We start from the raw sequence: 21667 nt of genomic DNA, 5'->3' as shown, positions 1-21667 counted from the left end.
TTTATGACTGATTGACGACGGCGGCGGCTGCAGCTGACCCACTTTCCCCTCAGGGATCGATAAAGCATTCTGATTGTGATTCTGATGTTTTCTGCAGCACAGTGCTGTGTCCTGTCGCGGCATCTTGGAGACATGTGACCACACACTGTTTATCTGTACATGCACGCTTACTCTCAACCATTATTCCAAATTTAACTCGCGTCATGTAAACAGCATTTTGCATAAGGATGTTCCAAATTTCCTAATTGGGCCGAACGCAGCATTTTCCAATTAAGACGTGTTACGTGCTGTTATTATTCTGGTTCTAGGAGCAGTCTTTAGACTGTGTGTGCACTGAGAAAACACGCCTCCACTGGGGTCTTTACCACATTTTGCAGCACACAGCCTGTTTACAGTCAGCTCGTTGCCTGGACACCAGAGTCTGCGAGGCTGCATGTAAGCGGGAATATGAGAGGAAAATTACATTGGCCGTGTGAACAGCTTGGTAGGAATGCTGCATTTTTCAGAGTAAGAGCAAAAACATTGAGTATTTTGTGCATGTAAACATCATCAGTGATGTACTGCACCTGATCGCTGGTCATTTCTTCTCCGAAAATCGAACAAAACGCTGCCTGACGGAAGCTCCCGAGAAGTTTCACCACTTGAATAAATGAAGCGCTCTGTGTCTTTGTCTGCCGCCTTCATCAGGTGTGATGACTTGAAGGATATGCTCACCTGCCAGGATGGCTTTGTGCGCCTGGAACTTCTGTCCGGCGACACACAGCGAGCAGTCGGTGAACCTGGAGTTCTCCCACAGATCTCCGAGCTCCTCGGCCAGCCTGCAGTCGGGGACCTTCACCATGTTCATTGTGTTCTGGCCTGAGACGTTCACAGAGTCCTGCACCACGCTCACCTGAGAACACACACACACACACACACACACACACACACACACACACACAGTGTACGGAGCACGTGAGGACGACGTCACATTTTTTTAACGTCTTCAGCTGCAAGCTTGAGTGTCTTTTTTTAGATGTGACACATGAGTGCTTACTGTGCACACAGCTAATTTTAGGGTGAACTGTTCCTTTAACTGGTTCACACAGAGGCAAATAAAGAGCGTGCAATGTTCATAAAAAGACAATTAATCAGTCAATCAAACATGCTGTGAATGATTAATGTGGGTTCTCTGCCTCTGTAATCAATACATCAGCCGCTCAATATGGAGGCTATTCGCAGATAACCTATTCTTCCTTCTTCATCCAATCAGATTGGCCACGCTCTCAAACAAGCCAGAAAATCTGCATTGAAGTCAAATTGGGTGTGTGTGCGTGCGTGTGTGCGTGTGTGTGTGTGTGTGTGTGTGTGAGTTGTCTGTATGTCTTCCCTGCTGACTTCACCACCTGTTACAGACAATGTCAACCAGACTCATTTATCTCTCAACAGGACTCTCGCTGCAAACGCACACACGCGAGCAGACTCAGGAGCACACGCACACACACACACACGCACACACACACATGCACGCACACACACAAACTACTAAGTAATTTCTGACAGCCAGGATTGACTGACTTGCAGATTTTTACCTGCTCGCTGTGTCATCTAATCAAACCGAACATGTTAGCGACCCACAGCCTCAGTCAGTCAGTCAGTCAGTCAGTCAGTCAGTATGACGACTGACTGTCTTCATGATAAAACAGTCCGATAAATAAACATGTTTCACTCAATAACTGAAGTGCGCAGGGTTCCTTCTACTTCCTGGATGGACAAACAAACAAAAAGTAAAAGGTGTGAAGACAAAGAAGCTTTGCAGTGAGAAACAAACAAGCTCTAATTTCTGCCGTCCAGGTGCGTCGGTGAGATAAAAGCGTTCAGCCAACTTGTATTTTGTGGTATAAAGACTTAGCGATCATTGACAGTCTCTTCTGATTGAGCCTGACCACCTCCAGTCTTAAACTAACACTCATGACAAAGTGACTTTGTTCTGTTCGCTCTTCTTCTTGAGCCGAGGAACCATTTCAGAGCTGAATTAATGAACGCGCTCTCACTGTCCAGCTGATCACTCACTGAACTCGTTAGATCACGTTCTTTAAAAGCATCGCTCGCTTTCTGGCACACTTCACAGCATGCTTTGTGTTCTCTTAAAACTCCCCAGAACGTCCTCTTTTCATTAATTTAAGGAGTTAAGTTACAAAACGATCCCCGTCAACCACCTGCTGAGGCTCATGGGTACTGTAGTATTTAGAGCCGCATGTTTTTAACATAAACTAACTGATGTTGAAATGAAGCTGAATATTTGATGACCTCATCCTCCCGACTTTTTAAAGTGTTGAGGAGCATTAAGGTGATCATTAAAAGGAAGTAAGAAGCCGTAACATCAGCCGGCGTTGCGATGGCGTGAGACAATGCGAGGTTGCGATGTAATGTATGTAATTTTCAGTACCAATCACAGCACTGTTTATTAAATTCTGCACAATTATGACTGTCTGGTGTGCGATAACACCGGATAAGGAAAAATAAAAATAGCTGTTTTCATTGCTGACAGCCCCTAAACACGTTCAGAATACTGTTTTCAAGAAAAACTCCACACAAAGTGACCTTGCTGTTTAAGCTTGAGCCAGTGAGGCTGACAACCCCACAAAAACACAGCCAAGTTCCCTCCTCATCCATCCATCCATCTGCCCGCCTATTCGTCCAACGCCACATCCATCCACCTATTCAGCTCGCATAAAAAAAAGAGCCCAAGAAAAGGAGGAGAAGCGCATACAATGGAGAAGTGCGTGGCGAGCAGGAAATTGAATGTCAAGGAGCCTTGTTTGCTCCTGATGGAGGTTTGAGGGTTAGCCTGAAGGGGACAGAAAGACAGAGAGAAAGATAGACAGAGCGAAAGATAATAAAACAGAAGAAGAGAGTGAGAAAAAAGGAGAAGAGAGAGAGAGAGACGGAAAGGTACGGGGATAATACGAGGCAGAGAGAATACAGACGCAGAGATACGGAGCGACAGAAGGACAGAGAATAGAGAGGCCATCACACCCGAAGGGGGGTGGAGTGTGCGCGAGCTATTGGTGGGATCTACAGCTGGAGATGGCCTCTCGTAAGCAGCAGCTCATTTCTGGCACCGAAATGCCAGAGACACAGTGAGAAGAAAATGTGACTTTTGTGAAGAGAGGAGAGCACTCGAAGTATTCCTCAGTGTGTGAGAATATGACTGTGTGTGTGTGTGTGTGTGTGTGTGTGTGTGTGTGTGGGACAGTCTGGTTTTCACAGCTGGCTCTGTTAATCACACTCGAGGGGGATGCAGGTCTGACTGACTGACTGACTGACGTGCATCCATCTCCACACACTCACAGAGGAATGCTCGCACACATTCACACGTCGCATTGAGGAAGAGACGGTCCCTCGCACAGACACTGGCATTCATAAAAACACTGATTAGCAGTACAGAAAGCCTGGGAGAAAGGGAGCTGACGAGGAGGAGAGCGGGGGGGAGGAAGAACGACGAGACAGAGGGAAAACAGAGGAGAGAGACAGACGGACGGACAAAGAGACAGAGGGCAGAGGACAGCAGTTCAGTGAGCTCAAGTTGGAATGAAAAATGGCTTTAGGAGAGGAGGCAGATGAGGAGGAGGAGGAGGAGGAGGAGGAGGAGGAGGGCGGCGAGTCCAGCGCTGCGTCCTGAGTACACAGTGAAAAAATAAACAAGTGCTGAAAAGCGAATTGGAAGGGAAGCCAGCGAGCCTGGTCAATGCGTGTCGGTATAAATAGCCCAATTAGCATGGCGGAGCCGTCGCTGGGCTCTCAGAGGCAGCGTGGCAGAGCCGGTCTAATTACTGGCTAACTTGACCAATTATTCCACTGTTTAACCAGGCAGAAACTAAATCGCAGCACCTGGTTATTTAGACACACTGGCTGCCCTGACAGTCTTCACGCCATTAGCTGTCATCTTCAGTCACTGTCAACCTCCTCCTCTTTCTCCTTGCATCTTCCTCCTCCAAACACTCCTTCTCATGCTGGACGAATGGACGGGGATGAAGCCGCATTAATACCTGGGTTACAGGTTGGCAAATAAACGCCAAAATCGTAACGTTAATTTACTTTTTAAATTCAAAATGAATAGCTTATATGATTGCTATAACAGTCTGAAGCCATGTTAGCAGCTTTGTGAGGCTGCAGACATGGCAACAGAGTGTTAACATACCATGATCGCCATGTTAGTTTAGCATGTTAGCATGCTAACATTTGCTAATTAGCGCTATACACAGAATACAACTGAGGCTGATCCGAATGTCATTAATTTTACAGGTGTTTGGCGCTGACTGTGCATAAAGACATGACAGTTTCTCAACCGTGCAGTGACAACATCTTGATCGCCCCCTGGTGGCTGGTTGCAGTATAGGTCGTAAATCCCCTCTATGTTAGCAGATGGGACATGGGCCAACATAAAACTTAATAATTGAAACAAGCGCTAATCGTGGCTAATGTCAGCTATCATAGCTAACGTTATGCTCTACATGAAAAAACAATAGCAGAGAGAAACACACTTATTTGTGGTTTGTGAGTTCCATGTTAGCTTGTAAAAGCTACAGGCGCCGGTGTGTGGCATTGTTTGAATGGTGTATATTAAATGGGATGTCTTCTTCGTCCTCTTAGCATCCGTATTGTAACTGTATGAATAAGCACAGATACAAATCCAGATGGCAGCTGGCTTGACTTAGCTTAGCTATGATAGCTGACCTTAGCTAAGGTTAGCTATGATAGCTGACCTTAGCTAAGGTTAGCTATGATAGCTGACATTAGCTAAGTTAGCGCTTGTTCCAGCCAACTACATAAACCACTCTCTCTTCAACCCTCCCCTCAAACCCCCCCGTCCTCAACAGACAGAAAGTTAAAAAACTGAAAACCAGAGACACAGCGATGAAGAAAAAAAATAGTCTTGAAAAACACATCAAAATCCCCCAAAACATCAAAATAAAAAAGTCATTTTTAACATCTGTGTTTTTTTCACTTTCAACATTATTCATTGCCAATACTTTGTTTTCACTTTCGGTGCCAAAACAACTTTTTTCCAAGTGTTTCAATGACAATGTCTCCTTTTTCAATGCCAAATTTTAGTTTCAGTGCCAAAACTTAAAGTCACTGTTCTGGCCCCGTAGTCACCGAAGTCATTAAGAAGCATCCACTGCCGGCTACAAATATCCTCGAGCAAACCGCATGTTGCACTGACCAGTCAACCGACTGAATGACTCAGACTGGTTTATTTCCCAGCGGTGCTGATGATGATGACAAAGACGATGATGACAGAAACACATTCTGTGTAGAACCTTAAGAATAACAGTAATGAAGAATCATTGCAGCTACATCACAACAATCATCATTTGTTTTGTTAATTAAGTTCCCAAGATAAGTACTTACTAAAGCGCTCGCCTCCCAGTTCGTTCCACAGACATCAAGATGGATCTGTCGTAAGCTCCCTCTCAAACCTCCAGGCAACGCAGAGTTAATATTGAGTTTCGGTACCCAGATGATTTATTCATAATGCATCAATCTTTTTCTGCCTGTTTATGTGTTTGTTTATGGATTTACAGTGTTTTGCCACGCGTGAAATAGTTTGAAAAAAGAAAAAAAAAACATCAAATCAAATGAAATTCATTAAGTTATGGAACACTTGTTTCATTTCTGTGTTCAGTCCTGCAACTTCTCCAACACGTAAACACAGGCAGGGATCAGGGACACACTCACCTTATCTCTCACACACACACACACACACACACACACACACACACACACACACACACACACACACACACACACACACACGCTCTCATCTTGACACCACGTGCTGCAGCTGTACGACTTTAAAAGGAGAATCTCAGTGCTTCTCTTTTCGGGGGTAATTTATTTCTTGCTTCCTCTTGCTGTTAAATTAGCAATAGATCATTTGCATGAGCGTTATTTGAATTTGAACACTTGGTAGTTTCTCTGGCCTGATTTGGGACAGGCTCCCGTGTAATCTGAGGCACACTGCTGCTGACTTTTTGGGTAACGATATGAGTGCATACCTCCACTGTGCATCTGTCAGGATACGTCAGTCCCACATGTCAGTTTCTCCCAAACCGCCTTTCCACACTTTCCCAACGACAGCACACTCGACACGAGATCAGACGTCATTGGGGTTCAACTCTACCTCCAGAAAACTGTATTTATCATGTGCTGTGTGTTAGCTACGCCTGACGTGGAAATAATTACCTGTTTGACTGAGGGAACGGCTTCAGCCTTCGCCTGCTGACAGACGAGCACGGCGTCTCGTGATCTGACCGGAGTCTGTGGTTTTGAATGAACGCAGAAGAAAACCGTGTCCAGCTGTGCGGGCAGAGTCAGGGTCCGACAGCATGTAAATGCTTTCTAACTGGAGTGATAACAGCCCAGAGTAATGACATATTTCAATAATAAAAACTGATACCAAGATTAGCTGAATATGTTCAGGTCCATTATGAACCTGCTGCAGCTCACTGTCACTATTTCATCTGTATTATTTTAACTCCAGCTCCTGTTTCTCATTCGCTCTACGCTGTTTGATGGAATTACTACTCGTCTTCCTCTCAGCTTTGGCTGCGTCAGTATCGGATCTGCCGTCTCGTGGGTTATACTTTGTTGTTGACAGGTTATCACTAGACTATTTTACTCCAAGCTTTTTATTTCGGGCAGAGTGAATCAATGCAACAACATCACACTTGTTTGCAGAGGTGAAGATCTGCGCTCTGAGCACTGGATGCACATGAAAAGGGCTTCCGAACACTGGCAGCCATACAGAACTAATTGATTGACAGCGATCCAAATCTGATTACCCGGGGCAGTTGAGAGACATACCGCTGAGCTCCGTGGAGGTGATTATCGGAGCATTAACGAACGTAAACTGAATTGTTCACACGATACGAGTTAAACAAAATGTTTTCTATCTTTCACAACATTAACTTTATTATATCTGCACTGCACTTCAAATCAAACACCACATCAGTCCGCGCGATGCTGCTGCTGCTTGGGAGGAAGTGCATTAAAAAAATTCATTGAAAAGTTATTAAGAGTTCATTACTGGAAGGTATGAGCAGAGGCTGTGCAGTCATATATCATGGATTCATCATGTGATATTTAAATATCTCAGGGAAATTTGATTTTAGCTTAATTTGAATCTAATGTTGAGGGAACATTACATACTTCACTACACGCTGAATATGTAAAACTTCACAAGGTGAGTTTGGTTAGCTGAGACAAAGCATGCACACAAACACTTTTCAACTACACTGGCTTAATAGATCTGTGATCTTTAAACTTCGTCGTCTGAACCCCCCGAGCATGAAACTCATCACCAGCTTTTTATAATGCATGACTGGCCCTCCGCTCTGCAGCCAGCCAGAGTAAACAGGCTCCATGTCACCGCAGCTCTCCCTCCCCCTCTCCCATTCACCCACTCCACCCACTTTTGGATGTTACTGCACACGAAAATCAAAAAGCACTCGGAGCACTGACAGGATATTTCGGTGTGGAGGCCGACTCTGATACAGGAATCAGACTTAGCCGCCCTCCGGCAGCTGCAACAGGTGACTGAACTGATTAAAACTGAGGAGAACGGCAGAATCTCATTTGTTCCCGACGCCATTAAACAAACATAGCCCCAAATCCCATCGCTATTAAATTAAAGTCAAAAATAAACACGGCACTCACTCTCCCCACAAGACAATAGCTAGAACTTCACCTTCTGTGATTACAGGCTATTCATTTCATCCAAGTTAGCTCTAATTGTCTTCCAAGCACCTCATCCAGCCTGTGAGGAGTTAACTGAAGCTTTTACAGTAGCTGTAGTAGAAACACACTCGTTAGGAGGCCTTTTCTTCGGAGCACAGTAAGTGGTGTGTTTCTACTGTTGGAGGGGAGGGCAGGGACAAACATCAGGCTGGAGCAGGCGAAGAAATGAGCGTCACAAGGAAGCGTGGAAGCAGGCTGCAAAACAAAAACAGTAACTTCTCCTCTTCTGTTTTCCTGCAGACCTGCAGCATCAAACTGCACCTGCTGTCCCCACCAGTAACCACAAACTGGTCTGCTAGACTGGCTGTTTGCAGGACCCAGCTGTGTCCATTCCAGCGCACAGACGGGCAGGCCAGCCTACCGTTGACACAGAGGTGTTTGGGTGAATCCACACGGACGAAGGAATTTTTCATGCATGATTTGAAGTCACGCCGCTGAACGAGCGCTGCGGCCCGATTCACAGCCAAGTGTGTCACCCCTGGTTCTCACACGTACGCAGGGTTTCCGCACACACTCGGCATCGCCACCGGCAGCGAGCTTTTGCCTCTGCGTGCCGTCTGTGAGCGCCGGCCATTTGGGTCTCTTTTTAAGTAGTTTTGTTTTCTCTGCTGGAAGATCACAGACACTAAAAGTGATAGCTCTGAGACTCTGAGGCCCGATCGTGAGTGCTTGAAGGAAATGTTTGGACAAAGGAAAATAAATAAAAACGCAGGCAAAAGTTGCCTGTTTGTTCAATTTTCTGCTGTCTTTACTCTGGGAGAAGCAAAGGGCTTTTGATGGGATATAAAAGACCTGTTGATGTGGTTTCGGTGCAAAAGTGCTGCAAAGGCAGTATCAATTAAAGGAGCCGCTGTGGCTAAAAAATGGGTGCAAACAAGCGATCACAGTAGAAACGCTGTGGCGAGAGACGGATGGAGCTTGCACTCTGTTTGCTCATTCTCCTCCTGTGTCTCGCCTTCAGTCAGCATTTATATTTCCTCTTCTTTCATTAGATCTCCAGTCCTTTTTAAGTCATCTTACCTTTTTCCACTTTCCTCTTCTCGGAGACCTATATAAATATATTTTAGCTCATTTTCCATGAATGAATAATTGTTTTTTTGTCTTCCAATTTCGCCTGCACAAACCCAAATCTCCACGTGCATCCTTTCTCCTTCCCACCGCTGCTTCTTTATCCTGCCGAGAGCTGCTTTTGTGTGTGTGTGTGTGTGTGCTGCTCAGTGTGCAGGGAGGGAGCAGCTGGAGCATCTGCAGTCGTCTCCTCTGACAGCAGCACGGCATATGGCGGGGCCCTGTGAAGGATGGGTGCTGTCACCCGGCAAAGTGCTTACCCACCGACAAGAGAGGCGAGCCGCACTAACACCATGAGGAAGAGGAGGAAACAGCTGAACATCAGCACCCCACTCATTTATTCTCCCAACACCACCTCGCTCCAGGAGGGACGCGGCGGAGGAGCCTTTAAGAAAAGACCTCCGACTGGGCGGCGGTGGCCAAGACGCCAGCTGAAGTGCGTTTCAGTAAATCGCATCAAAGGTTGTTGATGCGCACAAGATAAACCAATCACGAGGAAAGCGCTGGCTCACCTCCAGGCTCCACATAGAGGCGCTGATCCTCACGTATGCACTCATTACCCTTCTGTGTGTCACACAGAGGTGCATGCGCCTGCATGGTTATCATACGGTACATTAATAATAACTAAACATGCAAAGCAGCGATGCACAGACTGGATCTGATGTCACCAAAACCGCATGTACGCATGAATCATCCACACACCCATACGACTTATTTCCTCTGATTTAGACGCCGGCGCCCGCGTGGACATTCCGGTCCACCTCTTCCTGTCCCTGCAGGCTGTATTTCCTCTAAATGATGTTAAGCAGCGTAAAGTCATTTCCAGGTGATTTCTTCATCGTGTGTTGTACTGATGCGTGAGAGGCCGCTCTCAGTGAAACGTTTACATGCTTGCAGTATTGTCACTGCAGCAAAATGTGGGACATTTAAGCAGCAAACCTACAAATTAGACAGCACAGAGAAAGCTGAATCAAACTTTCATCTTCTGGAGTAAATATTTTTAGCCCTGACAGAGCTCAGGATCTGTCAGGAGGACGGCTGCTTTACTCCAAACAATTTCCCCGTATGAACCTGGACCGGGGGTGTGATCTTTTGGGTGTGGAGAGGAACACAACATTAATTAACATTAGATCCTGACTGATCCTGCTGCCGTGTCGGGAGATTTAAATAATCACTGAAGTTACGCTGCTGTGCCTCGCGCGTAAATGCACATCTCGTCTCTCTTAATGGGGACACACACTTATCATTTCTGCTGCATGGGGCTTGCTCCGGATATTTAATAAACTCAAGAAATATATAGTTTATTTCACCCACGCCGTTAATCAGAATATTAATTTTTATGACCTATCTGTGGATCATCCGCAGTCACAACGATCCACACATGCGAAGGCACAGCTTACTGCCTCACATGTGACCAGTAGGAGCTTTTCATTCTCCAAATATTACTTGTTGCAAAAACATGTAAGCTCTGGAGTTCAATATTTCCATCTTGGGTGTAATTTTATCTTTAAAAAACAGAGTGAAAACCAAAAACACATTTTCCAAGCTCTAATCCTGTGTCCTCTTGGTACATATGAAATGTCATTTGTGAGTATTTCTATATTGAAATCCCTCTTTTTTCTCTTCCTGTTAAATGTTCCATTAGTTTTGATGACTTGGGGGCGTAGACATAAATGGATCCAATCAGATTTAATTAGGGAGACTTGCTAACCCCTCCCTTCATGCAAAAGCTGCACATGACGCTAGTTGACCCTCAGCGTGTGGGTCACAGTAGCTAGCAGTGATATCACTGTCGGACGTGTTAGTACAACTCCAAATACTTCACATTAACTACATTAGAATCTTAAGCATATATCTAATCATTAATACAGGAGGGTCTGTGAAGTATATGACAAATCAAACGAGCACTAAATATACAGACTCGAGTAAGGAGAGGAAGAGGAGGGAGATGGAGCAGATGGAGGTGCTGACATGGATGTTGACACTGAGGTCAATGCAGCCAAACGCACTCAAAACTAAACAAACTCCAGTTGAAGACTGAAGTGATTTTCCCTTGAATGACACTCATCAGACACTGTTTTCATCAACAACAGCCTCACTGCTTCGTTTTGGCTTCTAATCTTCAGTTTCCAGTCATAGACGAGCCTAAACTCAATGTTTCTAACGTTTCTTTTCCCACTAAAAACGTCCTCGTGGCTCTTTTAAATCCCACGTTCGCGTCTCCTTTTCAGAGGAGGAGAATCTTCCCTGCGAAACTGACAAATAGCGCGGCTTCAGTAAATCCAGGCGAATACATAATCAGGCTCGATGAAGACGTCTGCATGCTCACTTAAAGACATGTGCAACGAGAAGGGCTGCACCTTACAGGCAGGATTAATAAGTACGAGATGTTTTTGGGGCAGAATGCGTCACATCTCTAACCCGTCTGCCTCGACTGGAAAGCACTTTGGGTCAGCTCGTGTTTTTAAAAGTGCTATAAAAATAAAAAAAAGCTTGACATCTGCGCCTAACAAACGCATGCAAACTGAGAACTCTCCTCGTCTCCCCCACCTCACTTCATTTATGTGTAAATAAGACAGCAGGTAATACGCCACAGCTCTCAATTTCACAAGTGTTGCAACCTGAAGGGAAGAACAACACAATCAATGGGATTTTTAATAAAACATCAGTCCAGAAATAAAATGTCACTGCAAAAAAAAAAACAAATGAGGAAGCGCCTCTTGGACCTGACGGCCATGTGACCCAGAACAGGTGCTCCTGATGCACAGGCAGGCAATCGATGAATCCCCAACAGTCGAGGCACTCTGCTTCATTAAGGTACTTAAGTTAAAAAGCCTTTTTATTTATTATAGTGGCTACAAGACTAAGAACAAGCCCGATGCGTATCGACTGCATGCCGGCCTTCATCGGCGTCAATGACACTCGAGCTTTGGGGAACTCGCTCACCTTTTCTGTGGACATCAGAGCATCAGTCTTTGGCCTATAAATGGCCAAAGCTGAGTATCAATTGATACAGCACGGTGTGCCTGCATGGTGGAAACAGAGAAAAGCAGGCTTCGCCGCAGACGTGTGCGGTTTATTCCACAGAGGAGAAGATCTCCTCGGTGAAATACACCAAATGTGTCCGGCAGCAGGAGCTCTCTGACTCCTCCTGGCTCTCTAAAGGTGGACCGCTGTGCTCCTCCACTTCTCAGCAGCCAATTTAACATGACTGACAGATATGTTTCACCGCAAACTTCTCCCTTCCAAAACAAGCCCTTCTTTTCCCTTTAGTCAGTCAAAACAGACTTCCAGAGTAGTAACCCTCACGGTGTCAGTCAACACGACTCTGCCTGCAGGCAAATCACGACAGCAGAGGTTGTTGAGATTTTCCGGGAGCCACAGGACCCCACGTGAGCGTCTGGTGCTGCTCTGAAAACCTTCACGGCATCTGCATTATCTATAGCATGAAGAGCCGGACGGCCGAGCTCTGACCTCAGAGCAAGAGGTTACCTGAGGCGCCGACAGGGAAGGCGTGAGAGGGTAAAAACATGCCTCATCCATATGAAAATATTCCCTCTCAGACTGAATCTAACCCAAACCATCTTTTTGTGTTTCATCCTGTATCGTCTTTATTTTCCCTCTCTGTCTGTTCTCCACCTCCCGCGGCGTGAAGCCACCCAGTGTGCCCACTTTTCCCGAGAAGGCCTTTCCTTCAATCTCCTCTCGCTGTGCGTCCTTCCCCCTCCTTCATCTCCCTCCGTCCCCTCGTGCTCTCTTTTGACAGCCAACGCAGCACCTTTAATGGGAGCTATCTCCTCATTAAATACCTGCGTGTGTCTGCAGCGCTTTGCCGGGGATGGAGGAAGAGAGATAAAGACAAAGAGAGAGGCGAAAAGAGAGAGAGCAGCAGCTGGTGTTGTTCAGGCCCTCTCCGACATGACACATAGCCAGATTCCCTTTGCTAAATTTGAATTACTAATGTCTCCTGAGGCAAATGAACCAAGCACAGGGACCAAGGGTCAGGAAGAGAGGTTGAGGCAGAATCCCCCTCCTACAGTGATCTGGCTTCTCCTCATAGCCTTTCACCTCTTTGACACTCTACTACACAGAGTAAGAGAGGAAGAGAGACAGGAGCCAAAGGAGGGCAAAGAGGGACGAAGAAAAAGTAGGGCTGAGCAGAAAGGAGGAGGCAGGGAGAGGGACATGGGGTGAGGTGAAGGTAGGGTGAGGGGGGAAAAGTAAGAAAACTGTGGTGCTCAAAGTGGGAGGCAGCCAGAGATGAAAGGAAGAGGGAAAAGAGGAGGAGGAGATTGGGTTTGAATGATAGATAAGATGGAGGGGAAAAAGAGGAAGTGGAGGGGATGAGAGAGGAGAGAAGAGGGAGAGAGCTGGGCTCTGGGGCGATGGGGCTCTCTCAGATGCCGGACGAGACCATCTGGACGAAAGCGGAGCCAGGTCTCTGACGGTAAACACTGGGCTTCAGTTTCACATGGAAAAAGACCAGGGAAAGAGATTCAAACACCCGTTCAGCACTTTCTCGCCGCCATCCACCCAAAACCAGCCTCCGCCAAGCGTCCTGCCCACGTGTTGGTGGAAAACGCTACCAGGCCTCACCGTTGGCAATCTCATCATTTACTGCACGCAACAGCCCACTTCCAGACTGCCTTTTCTTCTCCAACACACACACATATGCTTGAATTGATTTTAAAACGCTGCTGCCCGTCAATATATCAGCCGTCCGACTTTCAGAACACGAGCGCTCGGCTCGGCTGGCCGGAGGTTACAAACTGGTACATCTTTAGCAGAAAACTTCCACAGACCCTGAGACCACTTTTAAATCTTAAAAAACACTGAAAATGTTCCCTGCCTTTATTATTTATCCTCTTTCCACTCTCATTTAATCTTTTTCTGTTGTAAACACTTTTTATATTAAGTACATTGATTTTTCCTTGCGTACAGAATGTGCTATATAAATCAGGCTCGCCTTGCTTCGCCTCGCCTGTTCATCAGCAGCGCTGGCTAATTACCACAGTACAACACAAACGTACGGGGGAGGAAGTGGCCACCGAGGACTTGAACCAGCAACCCCGCCTCCTCCCCTTCAGGAGGGCGGATGAATTCAGAGAGAGAGGACTCTTCAAGGTAACTAATCCCTCTTTCCTCCAGCTCATTCTCTCATCCTCAAAATTACGTCCCAGTGAGACACGCCTGCACAAACACACACAATATATGCACAAGATACTCCTCCAGACGCACACACACACACACACACAACTCTACCCCCCATCCCACATGGCTCTGGAGAAGCAGCACTGCCCCTCCTACCCCTCTGTCAATAAGCCCAGTTTGGAAACACTTTAAACAGACTTGCACATTGCTCCGCTACAAAAAGGGAAAACTTCAAGACATGCTCTCCTCCATACCCACAGGGTTAATTAGAATTGTTTTAAACAGCCACTGCCATGCTTTTTAAACATTTATGGGTGCATGCATTACAACTAATGCATTAACATATCCAGAAAGTTTAACCTCTTCTCCGCTCCCTGGCTCCATTATGAGGAGCTAAGGGGAGCGGCGGAGAGAGAGGACAGTTGACCTCTGCTGCCCCCTGTGTTACAGCTGAAAAACAACAAGGGAATTTTCAATGAGGAGCAGCAGCCAGCTTTGGATCAGAGGAATCAGAGCCAAGGCGCCATGCCGGCTGAATGACAATCAGCTTGTATGTTAGTGATGAGAGAGAGATCTAAACCCAGAGGCTATGTAGTACCAATAAAAACATACATTATTCACTAAAAGGGACATACAATGAGAGGTAGTGGAGAATAAAAAGATGAGACGAGAATTACAGCTGCGATCACTCCGAGGCAAAGCCACCAAGACAAACAACACTCTTAGATATTTCAACAGTATTCATTATTTTTAGATTCTATTAAAATTAGATATTTTGGGGTAATCCAAGTAGTTCTGCTAATGTACACACGATTCAGCATCGGTGTGATCCGCCATCACAATTTCGGTTTCGCAGGCTAATCATGGGAGTCTGTGTTTGTCTGCAATATTGAAATGTCTCACTTGATGAATAATAATTTGGATCTGGTAATATAATCAGGATTATCATTTTTGAATGAGCAGCCTGTGCTATGAATTTTGCTTCTTTCTGAAGAGGGCGAGCGCGTTCGACTCATACTACCTCACAGAAAAGTGTCAGCTTGTCGTCGGGCAGCAGACCGTTGGCCTCGTCCAGCAGGAAGTCCCTCCTTATGAACTTCTTGAAGCCCCAGTCCTTCCCCTGGACGAACCGGTACGCTCTCTGGCTCTCTGGCAAAGGAAACAAAACACACGCACAAACAAGGAGAAACAAGATTATTCGGAGACTTTCACAACGTGATTAAGCTCCGCGTGTGTGAATGTGTGTGCGAAAGAGAAAGTTTGTTATGAGTCATGGCCATAAGCGGCGGAGGAACAATGGCGAAAGAGGCTGGGTGCAGGAAGTATTGCCTGCAGGGAGCTTTTAACACTTCAGAAGAAAACAGAATCTCTCCCTCTTTCACTCTCCGTATCCTCTCGCTGCCACATAAAGACTAGTGGTAAACATGAGACAGAACTGCTGTGCCTCTTTGGCCAAGAAGTGAGAAATTGCAGGGATCAAAGCAGTCCAATTATCATGTGTTTATGGAGTGCCAATTATCTCTGACAGTGGCAGGAAGGATTCTGTAACACTCAGTCGCACTACAAAGACACGGGATAGGTGCTGGAGCTCTTGTGTGTACAATAGTCACACTGTGGGGGCGGTAACAGCTATCTACAGTCACCTAACAGTCACAAATGCTCACATACAAGGTCAAACGATAATGACTACGGACGATGACTGCGGCAGAGATCACAGCAAGTTTAAGCTAATTGCCAACAGAAAGAAAGCAAGACGCTAACACATAAATTCTGCAAGTAAGTGGAGCTCCGTCGGAGGGATGTAACACCACATCGTTGGAGAGATTACATCATTCGCCATTTTGTTAATGAGAAGAAAACGCCTCCTCGGGCGCTGCTCTGGGATTTCTGAACGTGCTCAGCTGAGCCGAGCTTCAACTCCAGACCCCTTCTGTACACGGAAACATCTTTGCACACGTGATGAAGGTAATAATTTAAAGCTCGTGTGTGTGTTACTGTGAATCCCGTCCTGTAAGGGATTAAATGGTGTTCAGGAAAACGCACCCCAAGCTACAAAAGAACCACTAAAAGCCATTCATGTCTTTCTATTTCTATTTCTGATGTCATCAGCAAGATCCTCCCAAGGACGCCACATGATGTCAACGTGCATCTGGATGATTGGAACACAGCGCAGGAGCAAATTCACTAAAATCACCAGAGGACGTTGTCTGGAGCTCATTCGGCCACGCTGACAACGTGCAGATGCAAAGTGTCCCCAGCCGACGAACAGCGTATCAACTCCACACATGTAAAAGAGCATTTGTGCATGAATTAAATCAGAAAGCATACATGCAAAAACCCAACGGGGAGCTCAACGCTAGCTCGACATCAGCATTAAGAGGATGGCGAGGTGCCTGGCAGGATGTGATTTGCAAGAGACATCAGATTTCAACTTGTGCATGAGGATTATTTTAATGTAAATGTCATATCCCCAGAGGTAGGAAACACCACGAGGTGAAATATAAAACTATCTGAGCCTTTTAAAACGGGAAATAAGAACAATGTGCGACTGAAAAAGAGGCATCAAAATGAAAACTGCCTGCTCGAGCGGCCTGAATTCTCACCAGAAGACACAACACAAATGCTTTAACCCCAACTGAGCTGATTTATTCGGCGCCTTTTAAGTCCGACGCGACATCCATCCACCTACGATCGACATTCAATCCATGCGTTAATGCTGGATGGTAAAAAAAAAATTAAGATTCCAACCTTTGAGTCCCCTTTAGACCCGGTTAAAGGGTTAAAGACTCCTGTTGAGAGTCGACTGAAACAGGCTTTGAGCTGCGCAGTCACCACATACCAAGAGGTTATCACCTCTCACCTTCACACATCTGCAGTGCGCGCAAGCTACATGTGTTCAGCCCCGGCAGTTCAAACGGGTCTCTCTTCAGGCTGCTCGTGTGCAGAGAAACCAACAGGAGATCTGCTGACAGATCACAGTGGGAAGCATTAAGATGAAGTGTCAATGCTGCTGTAAGATCCTGTGTCAAATCCCCTGTTTGGATCTGAGGGAGCTGGCAGCCAGAGAGGGGATTGGTGGAGGAGTGCAGTGCATATGCAGTTATTCCCACCACTGCTCATGCAGGGGGTCCTCCACTGTAATCCCCTGCCTCTAGAGACTGTGTACGCAAAGAAGCTGACAGGAATCACCACGCAAACACACACGCGTAAGCATGCATGCAAGCCGGTGCACAAAAAAATCACAAATCTATGCATTCCACTTTTTCACAGTACTCTACTTTATTCATTGTTCTGCCGCTGTGTAACAGAGTCAGTGTGAGTGTTTCCAAAAAAGACACTGAGATCTCTGAACCAAAGAGGAGCAGGTTTAAAAAGACAGTCAAACTTCTGTGGCCTTAGTACACTGTGCTGTTTGTGGCTGGTAGGCACAAAGCAGTAGACTTAGTACCTGGATCCCTCTCAAGAGTCCAAAGAGGCTCTGACTTTCACCCTCTCTTTCATGTCCTTTAAACATGTTTGGTAAGGCCAAGCGTGAGAGACGCGGATGAAGTCCCAAGGCGCAGAATCTCCTTGCAAAGTTGTGTTATTTGGGTCCGAAACAAGACGAGCAGTGATGAGTGAGGACTTCCCCAGTGGCAGTATCTGAAGCTGAACTCAGGTGTGAGCAGATTGGCTAGCAGGAGAGAGAGAGTGTGTGTGTGTGTGTGTGTGTGTGTGTGTGTGTGTGTGTGTGTGTGTGTGTGTGTGTGTGTGTGTGTTTGGGGGGGGGGGGGGCAAGCCAAGAGGAAGAGGTGAGGAGAGGTGAGAGGGAATGCTGAAAGAAGCTCCAGCCAACGAGGGGAGAGGTGTGACTTCTTCAGTGCTCACCCGTGAAAGTGAGGTGTGTGTGTGCGCGTGTGTGAATGTGCACATGCATACAGCCACCGGTGATGAGGGTGTGTGTGCGTGTGTGTGTGTGTGTGTGCTGAGCTCAGCTAATGTCATGCTGCCATCTCTAGTGGGGCATCAGAAACCTGCACTGGCTGAGAATCAACTGCAGGTCAGATTGCTGGCGCTCACTCTCTCAGCGAGCTGGCCAAGGTGGCGGGAGTGCAGCCACTCTGCCAGAATACCAAGAAGAGCTGGACAGCGGTGGTGGTGGTGGGGGGGGGGGGGTCCAATGAGAAAAGCATGAGCCTGGTTTGAAAAAGAGCAGCGACAAGCGTGGATCATGAGAGCATGCTTGCGGTGAGGACGTAACGAATCGGGAAAATCACATCGTAGACGTGCTTAAGTGCCACATGAAGAACGCGGATGATTCTCAAGTTTTCACCATGCTGCGGTGCACTTTGATAGCTCCCCGGCACTGGCGAGCAAAGTTTCTCACCCTGCCAAGAAGGCGGCGAGGAAGGTGAGAAAAATGAGGTCTGAGCTGTAGACGGGGAGAAGAAGGGGAGAGCGCGAGCGGCGGCGCGGCGTTCAAGAGAGCGGGGCCATCCATATTCAGGCGGAGGGCTCAGGGGCACGGTCGGCACACAGAACGGAGAAGGTCGCCAGAAGACGAGCCGCCATGTGGAAAAATAACAGCCGACACAGCAGCCAGAGTCAACATCTCTCTTCCTGTCTGTCACTCTCCCAGACTTTGATTTCGCACGTTCAATTTCAGCAAAGTCCCGACACGAACCAGCACTCACGACCACCAGCAGGACCGCGCTCACATCCATTTCCCAAACCCTCACAGCCTATTGACGCGAAAGGGCAATTAGCGTAGCCATTAGCGGGCCAGACCCCAGTGTACGCCGGCGTGTATTTATCTCAAGAGTAACAGAGTTTAAAAATCTAGTTTTAAACTTTAATTCCTCCACGCACCGATTTCACGTCGGCTGGCACAAAGCAGACAGACGCTCGTATAAACGTGATTCTTTCAGAGACGAAAATCTAATCCCTATTGAAGATGGAGCTCTATGAGCTGGTGTCAGCACAAGCATGTTTATCGACTCTCTCTACCAATGTCAATACCATCTGATTATGTAAAGACTGACCAGTAGCTTCTACTCTATTAGCCGCGCTCCGCTCACCCACACAGAATGCCTGATCACCTCCATCAGTTACTGAGGGCAACAGACTCTGACAAGCTCACACCCAGAGCTTCAATTAACCGCAACCAGAAAGAAACACTGAATCTCCTGCTCCAAAATACAGAAGCAGCCCACACCAAAACCTGCTGTAACTAGACTCTCCGGCCAACTCATACACACATAAGCCCGCTTAGCCTTTGGCTACAGCACAACAAAACCATTGTCTGTAGGGGAGACTTAACAAGGAGACTATTTGAATACAAAACAGCTTGCGGCAGAGGATGAGAACTTTCCATCTCTCCTCTCCGAGCTGTCAGGATCGGAGTCTGCAGGGGGGCAGATGTTTTCTCTGGCAAAAGGAGGAGGAAAGGAGGGGAGCCGAGGGTGTCAAGAGACAAGTTACAACCCACCCAGCAGCCTCAGAGGAGAGAACCGGCACATTAAGCCAGGGAGAGAAATGATGCGGCCAAGCCGAGAGTACGGGAGTACGGTGTGGGGAGGGGGGGGGGGCTGCCGCTGCTGCCTGAATCTATCTCCATTAGCAAGTACGGACCATCAGAGGATCCAGACACAGGCTCACACTCTCTGGCGGGGGGCTCAAGGGCTGACTGATGCAGATGTGGTGTTTCATCAGATAATGCCAGACCGCGCAGTCAAAACGCCATCGTAGCGCAGCCTATCGCCTCCTTCAGGTACTGCAATGCACACGCTCGTCGAGCCGTGCACCTGCTCAGAGTCTGGGTACAATTAAGCAGTGAGCGTGCGGCCGACGCTTCGCATTAGTGGCAGAGAGCGGTTTGTGGGTGAGAGCTTGCCTCATCTGCAAGCTCCAAAAGCGACACCTCAAACAGAGACTTCAGCTCCTCAGCTGTTCGGCTCAGCTCTGAGGGTTTCCATCAGCTCGGCTCTGACGTGCTGTCGATGGCAGCGTCACTCCTCTCTATTCCAACACGCTGTCCACGCCACAGGCTCAGCACTCATCCACCCATTCCTCCGCCGACCCACTCCTGTTTAAAGCGCTCACACTTTAATATGCATTGTATTAAAAATTGTCCCCACAGGGACAAAAGTGCATCAGGAAGCCGAGCGGTGACCTGCCACATAAACAGTCCACAGCCACCCAGTTTTCTTAATTAAGACACTTTGTTTTTATTTGGCCTTTTTTTCCTTGAGGCTTGGATTAAATTGGATTCTAAATGATCCAGAACCGATAGAGCAATCTTTACTGCCATATTCTTAGACGGAGTGCTCACTAAGCTGTCACAAATATGCTGGCAGTTGGGTAATTTTCTCCAGTGACAGGGCGAGCGAAGTGGAGGGCCCAGGTCTTCCCAGGGGGACTGTGGGAAGATTGGAGGGGGCATATGGCAAGAACGGGATGGGGCGTGCACCATAGAGCACGCCATTTATAGCCGAAAGCCCCTTGAGACACAAAAAGAGAGGAGGAGAGGAAAATGAGATCTTCTTCACTTCGCTCGGTATTCCCCACATTCAGGCTTCTCTGAGGTCGTTTAAGGGAGCAGCGCTCGCCAAATGGCCGAGCATCGAAGGCAAACACCTCAACGGCCTGTTTATTACTCATATCGCAGTCAAATCCCCCCCACGATACGACGCAGCCGGCAGCATACAGTAAAACGGCCACGAGAGAACGCTTTAAGGACAATAACCGCAGGGAGGTCCAGCTTTCACGAGCACGTCGCTGAGAGTTAAGAGGACGTTTTCCCACATTGCAGTGCAGAAGAGGAATTAAAGGATGAAAGAAGAAGTGACACCGTGAGCGTGAAAGAGAGGAGAGAGAGGTCCGAGAGAGCAAATGAGGGACTGGAGGCAGGAACTACGAGGGGGTGGAGGTGTCAAGTTCGCACGGGGGAATGTTTCTCAGCAGGAAAAATGATTTCCCTTTTACACAACCTGCACCGCAGGGGGTTGTACACAGTTACACTGCTTACGCCTCCGATTCAAACACACTTCCGCCTCCCCACCTCCTCTCTGCTACCTCCCACGCCCCATCTTCCCTCCTCTGCGCTTCCTGTACAGCGTGCTGCAGGCTGCCGGCGGAGAGGGAGGCAGCCAGAACGCCTGATAACCAGGAAGCGGTCACATCTGGCCCTCGCTAATTCAATTCCACACAAGTTTGCTTTTCCTCCCCATAACATAACCTAATTAAAAAAAAAAGCAGGAATTGGAGGCGCATTCATTTCCAATTCATCAACGGGGAGAGAGGCGGACGAGCACTTCTAAAAAGGTTGGGTCTTTTTTAATTAAAATCAAAATTGCCCTACGCTACTTTGAATTATATATTTACTCGAAATGAATCCAACCAGCAGTGATTACACAAGCCCATATGGCTATCAATACCTCAAATTATTAGACACACTCGGAGTATTAGACACACTCCCCACCTCCTGTATTTACACATTCCAGCGCCCCAAAGACACAGGTGTCGCAGGAGTTTTTAATTTTCAACCTATCACACTTTGAGATATCCTCACTTTTCTGCTGAACACAGACTTCTGTGCACTTTGGGCCAAAACAGTTTCTCGCTTATTAACGCCAACTTATTTCCAGCGACAAGTTAAGGAAATTAGAGGAGCGGCGGGCAGCTG

General features: G+C 47.2%; 1 protein-coding gene across 4 annotated transcripts in view; it reads right to left on the bottom strand.

The window, feature by feature from the left end:
• spop (speckle type BTB/POZ protein) overlaps nucleotides 1-21667 on the bottom strand; it is a 140357-nt gene that overhangs the window by 79030 nt on the left and 39660 nt on the right. For all 4 annotated transcript variants that reach the window (XR_013078322.1, XM_076752878.1, XM_076752881.1 and 1 more), the window contains exons 6-7: nucleotides 15026-15153; nucleotides 715-892 (exon numbers count right to left, since the gene is read on the bottom strand). Coding sequence is in view for 3 of the 4 variants with exons in the window: in XM_076752878.1 (XP_076608993.1) it covers nucleotides 715-892; nucleotides 15026-15153 (306 nt within the window). In the remaining variant the exon portion in view is untranslated. The remainder of the gene's footprint in view (nucleotides 1-714; nucleotides 893-15025; nucleotides 15154-21667) is intronic.

Source organism: Chaetodon auriga, chromosome 16 (genome assembly GCF_051107435.1).
Source record: "Chaetodon auriga isolate fChaAug3 chromosome 16, fChaAug3.hap1, whole genome shotgun sequence".
Taxonomy (NCBI): domain Eukaryota; kingdom Metazoa; phylum Chordata; class Actinopteri; order Chaetodontiformes; family Chaetodontidae; genus Chaetodon; species Chaetodon auriga.
The sequence above is the reverse complement of the archived record's forward strand: the minus strand, read 5'-3'. Positions and strand labels throughout refer to the sequence as shown.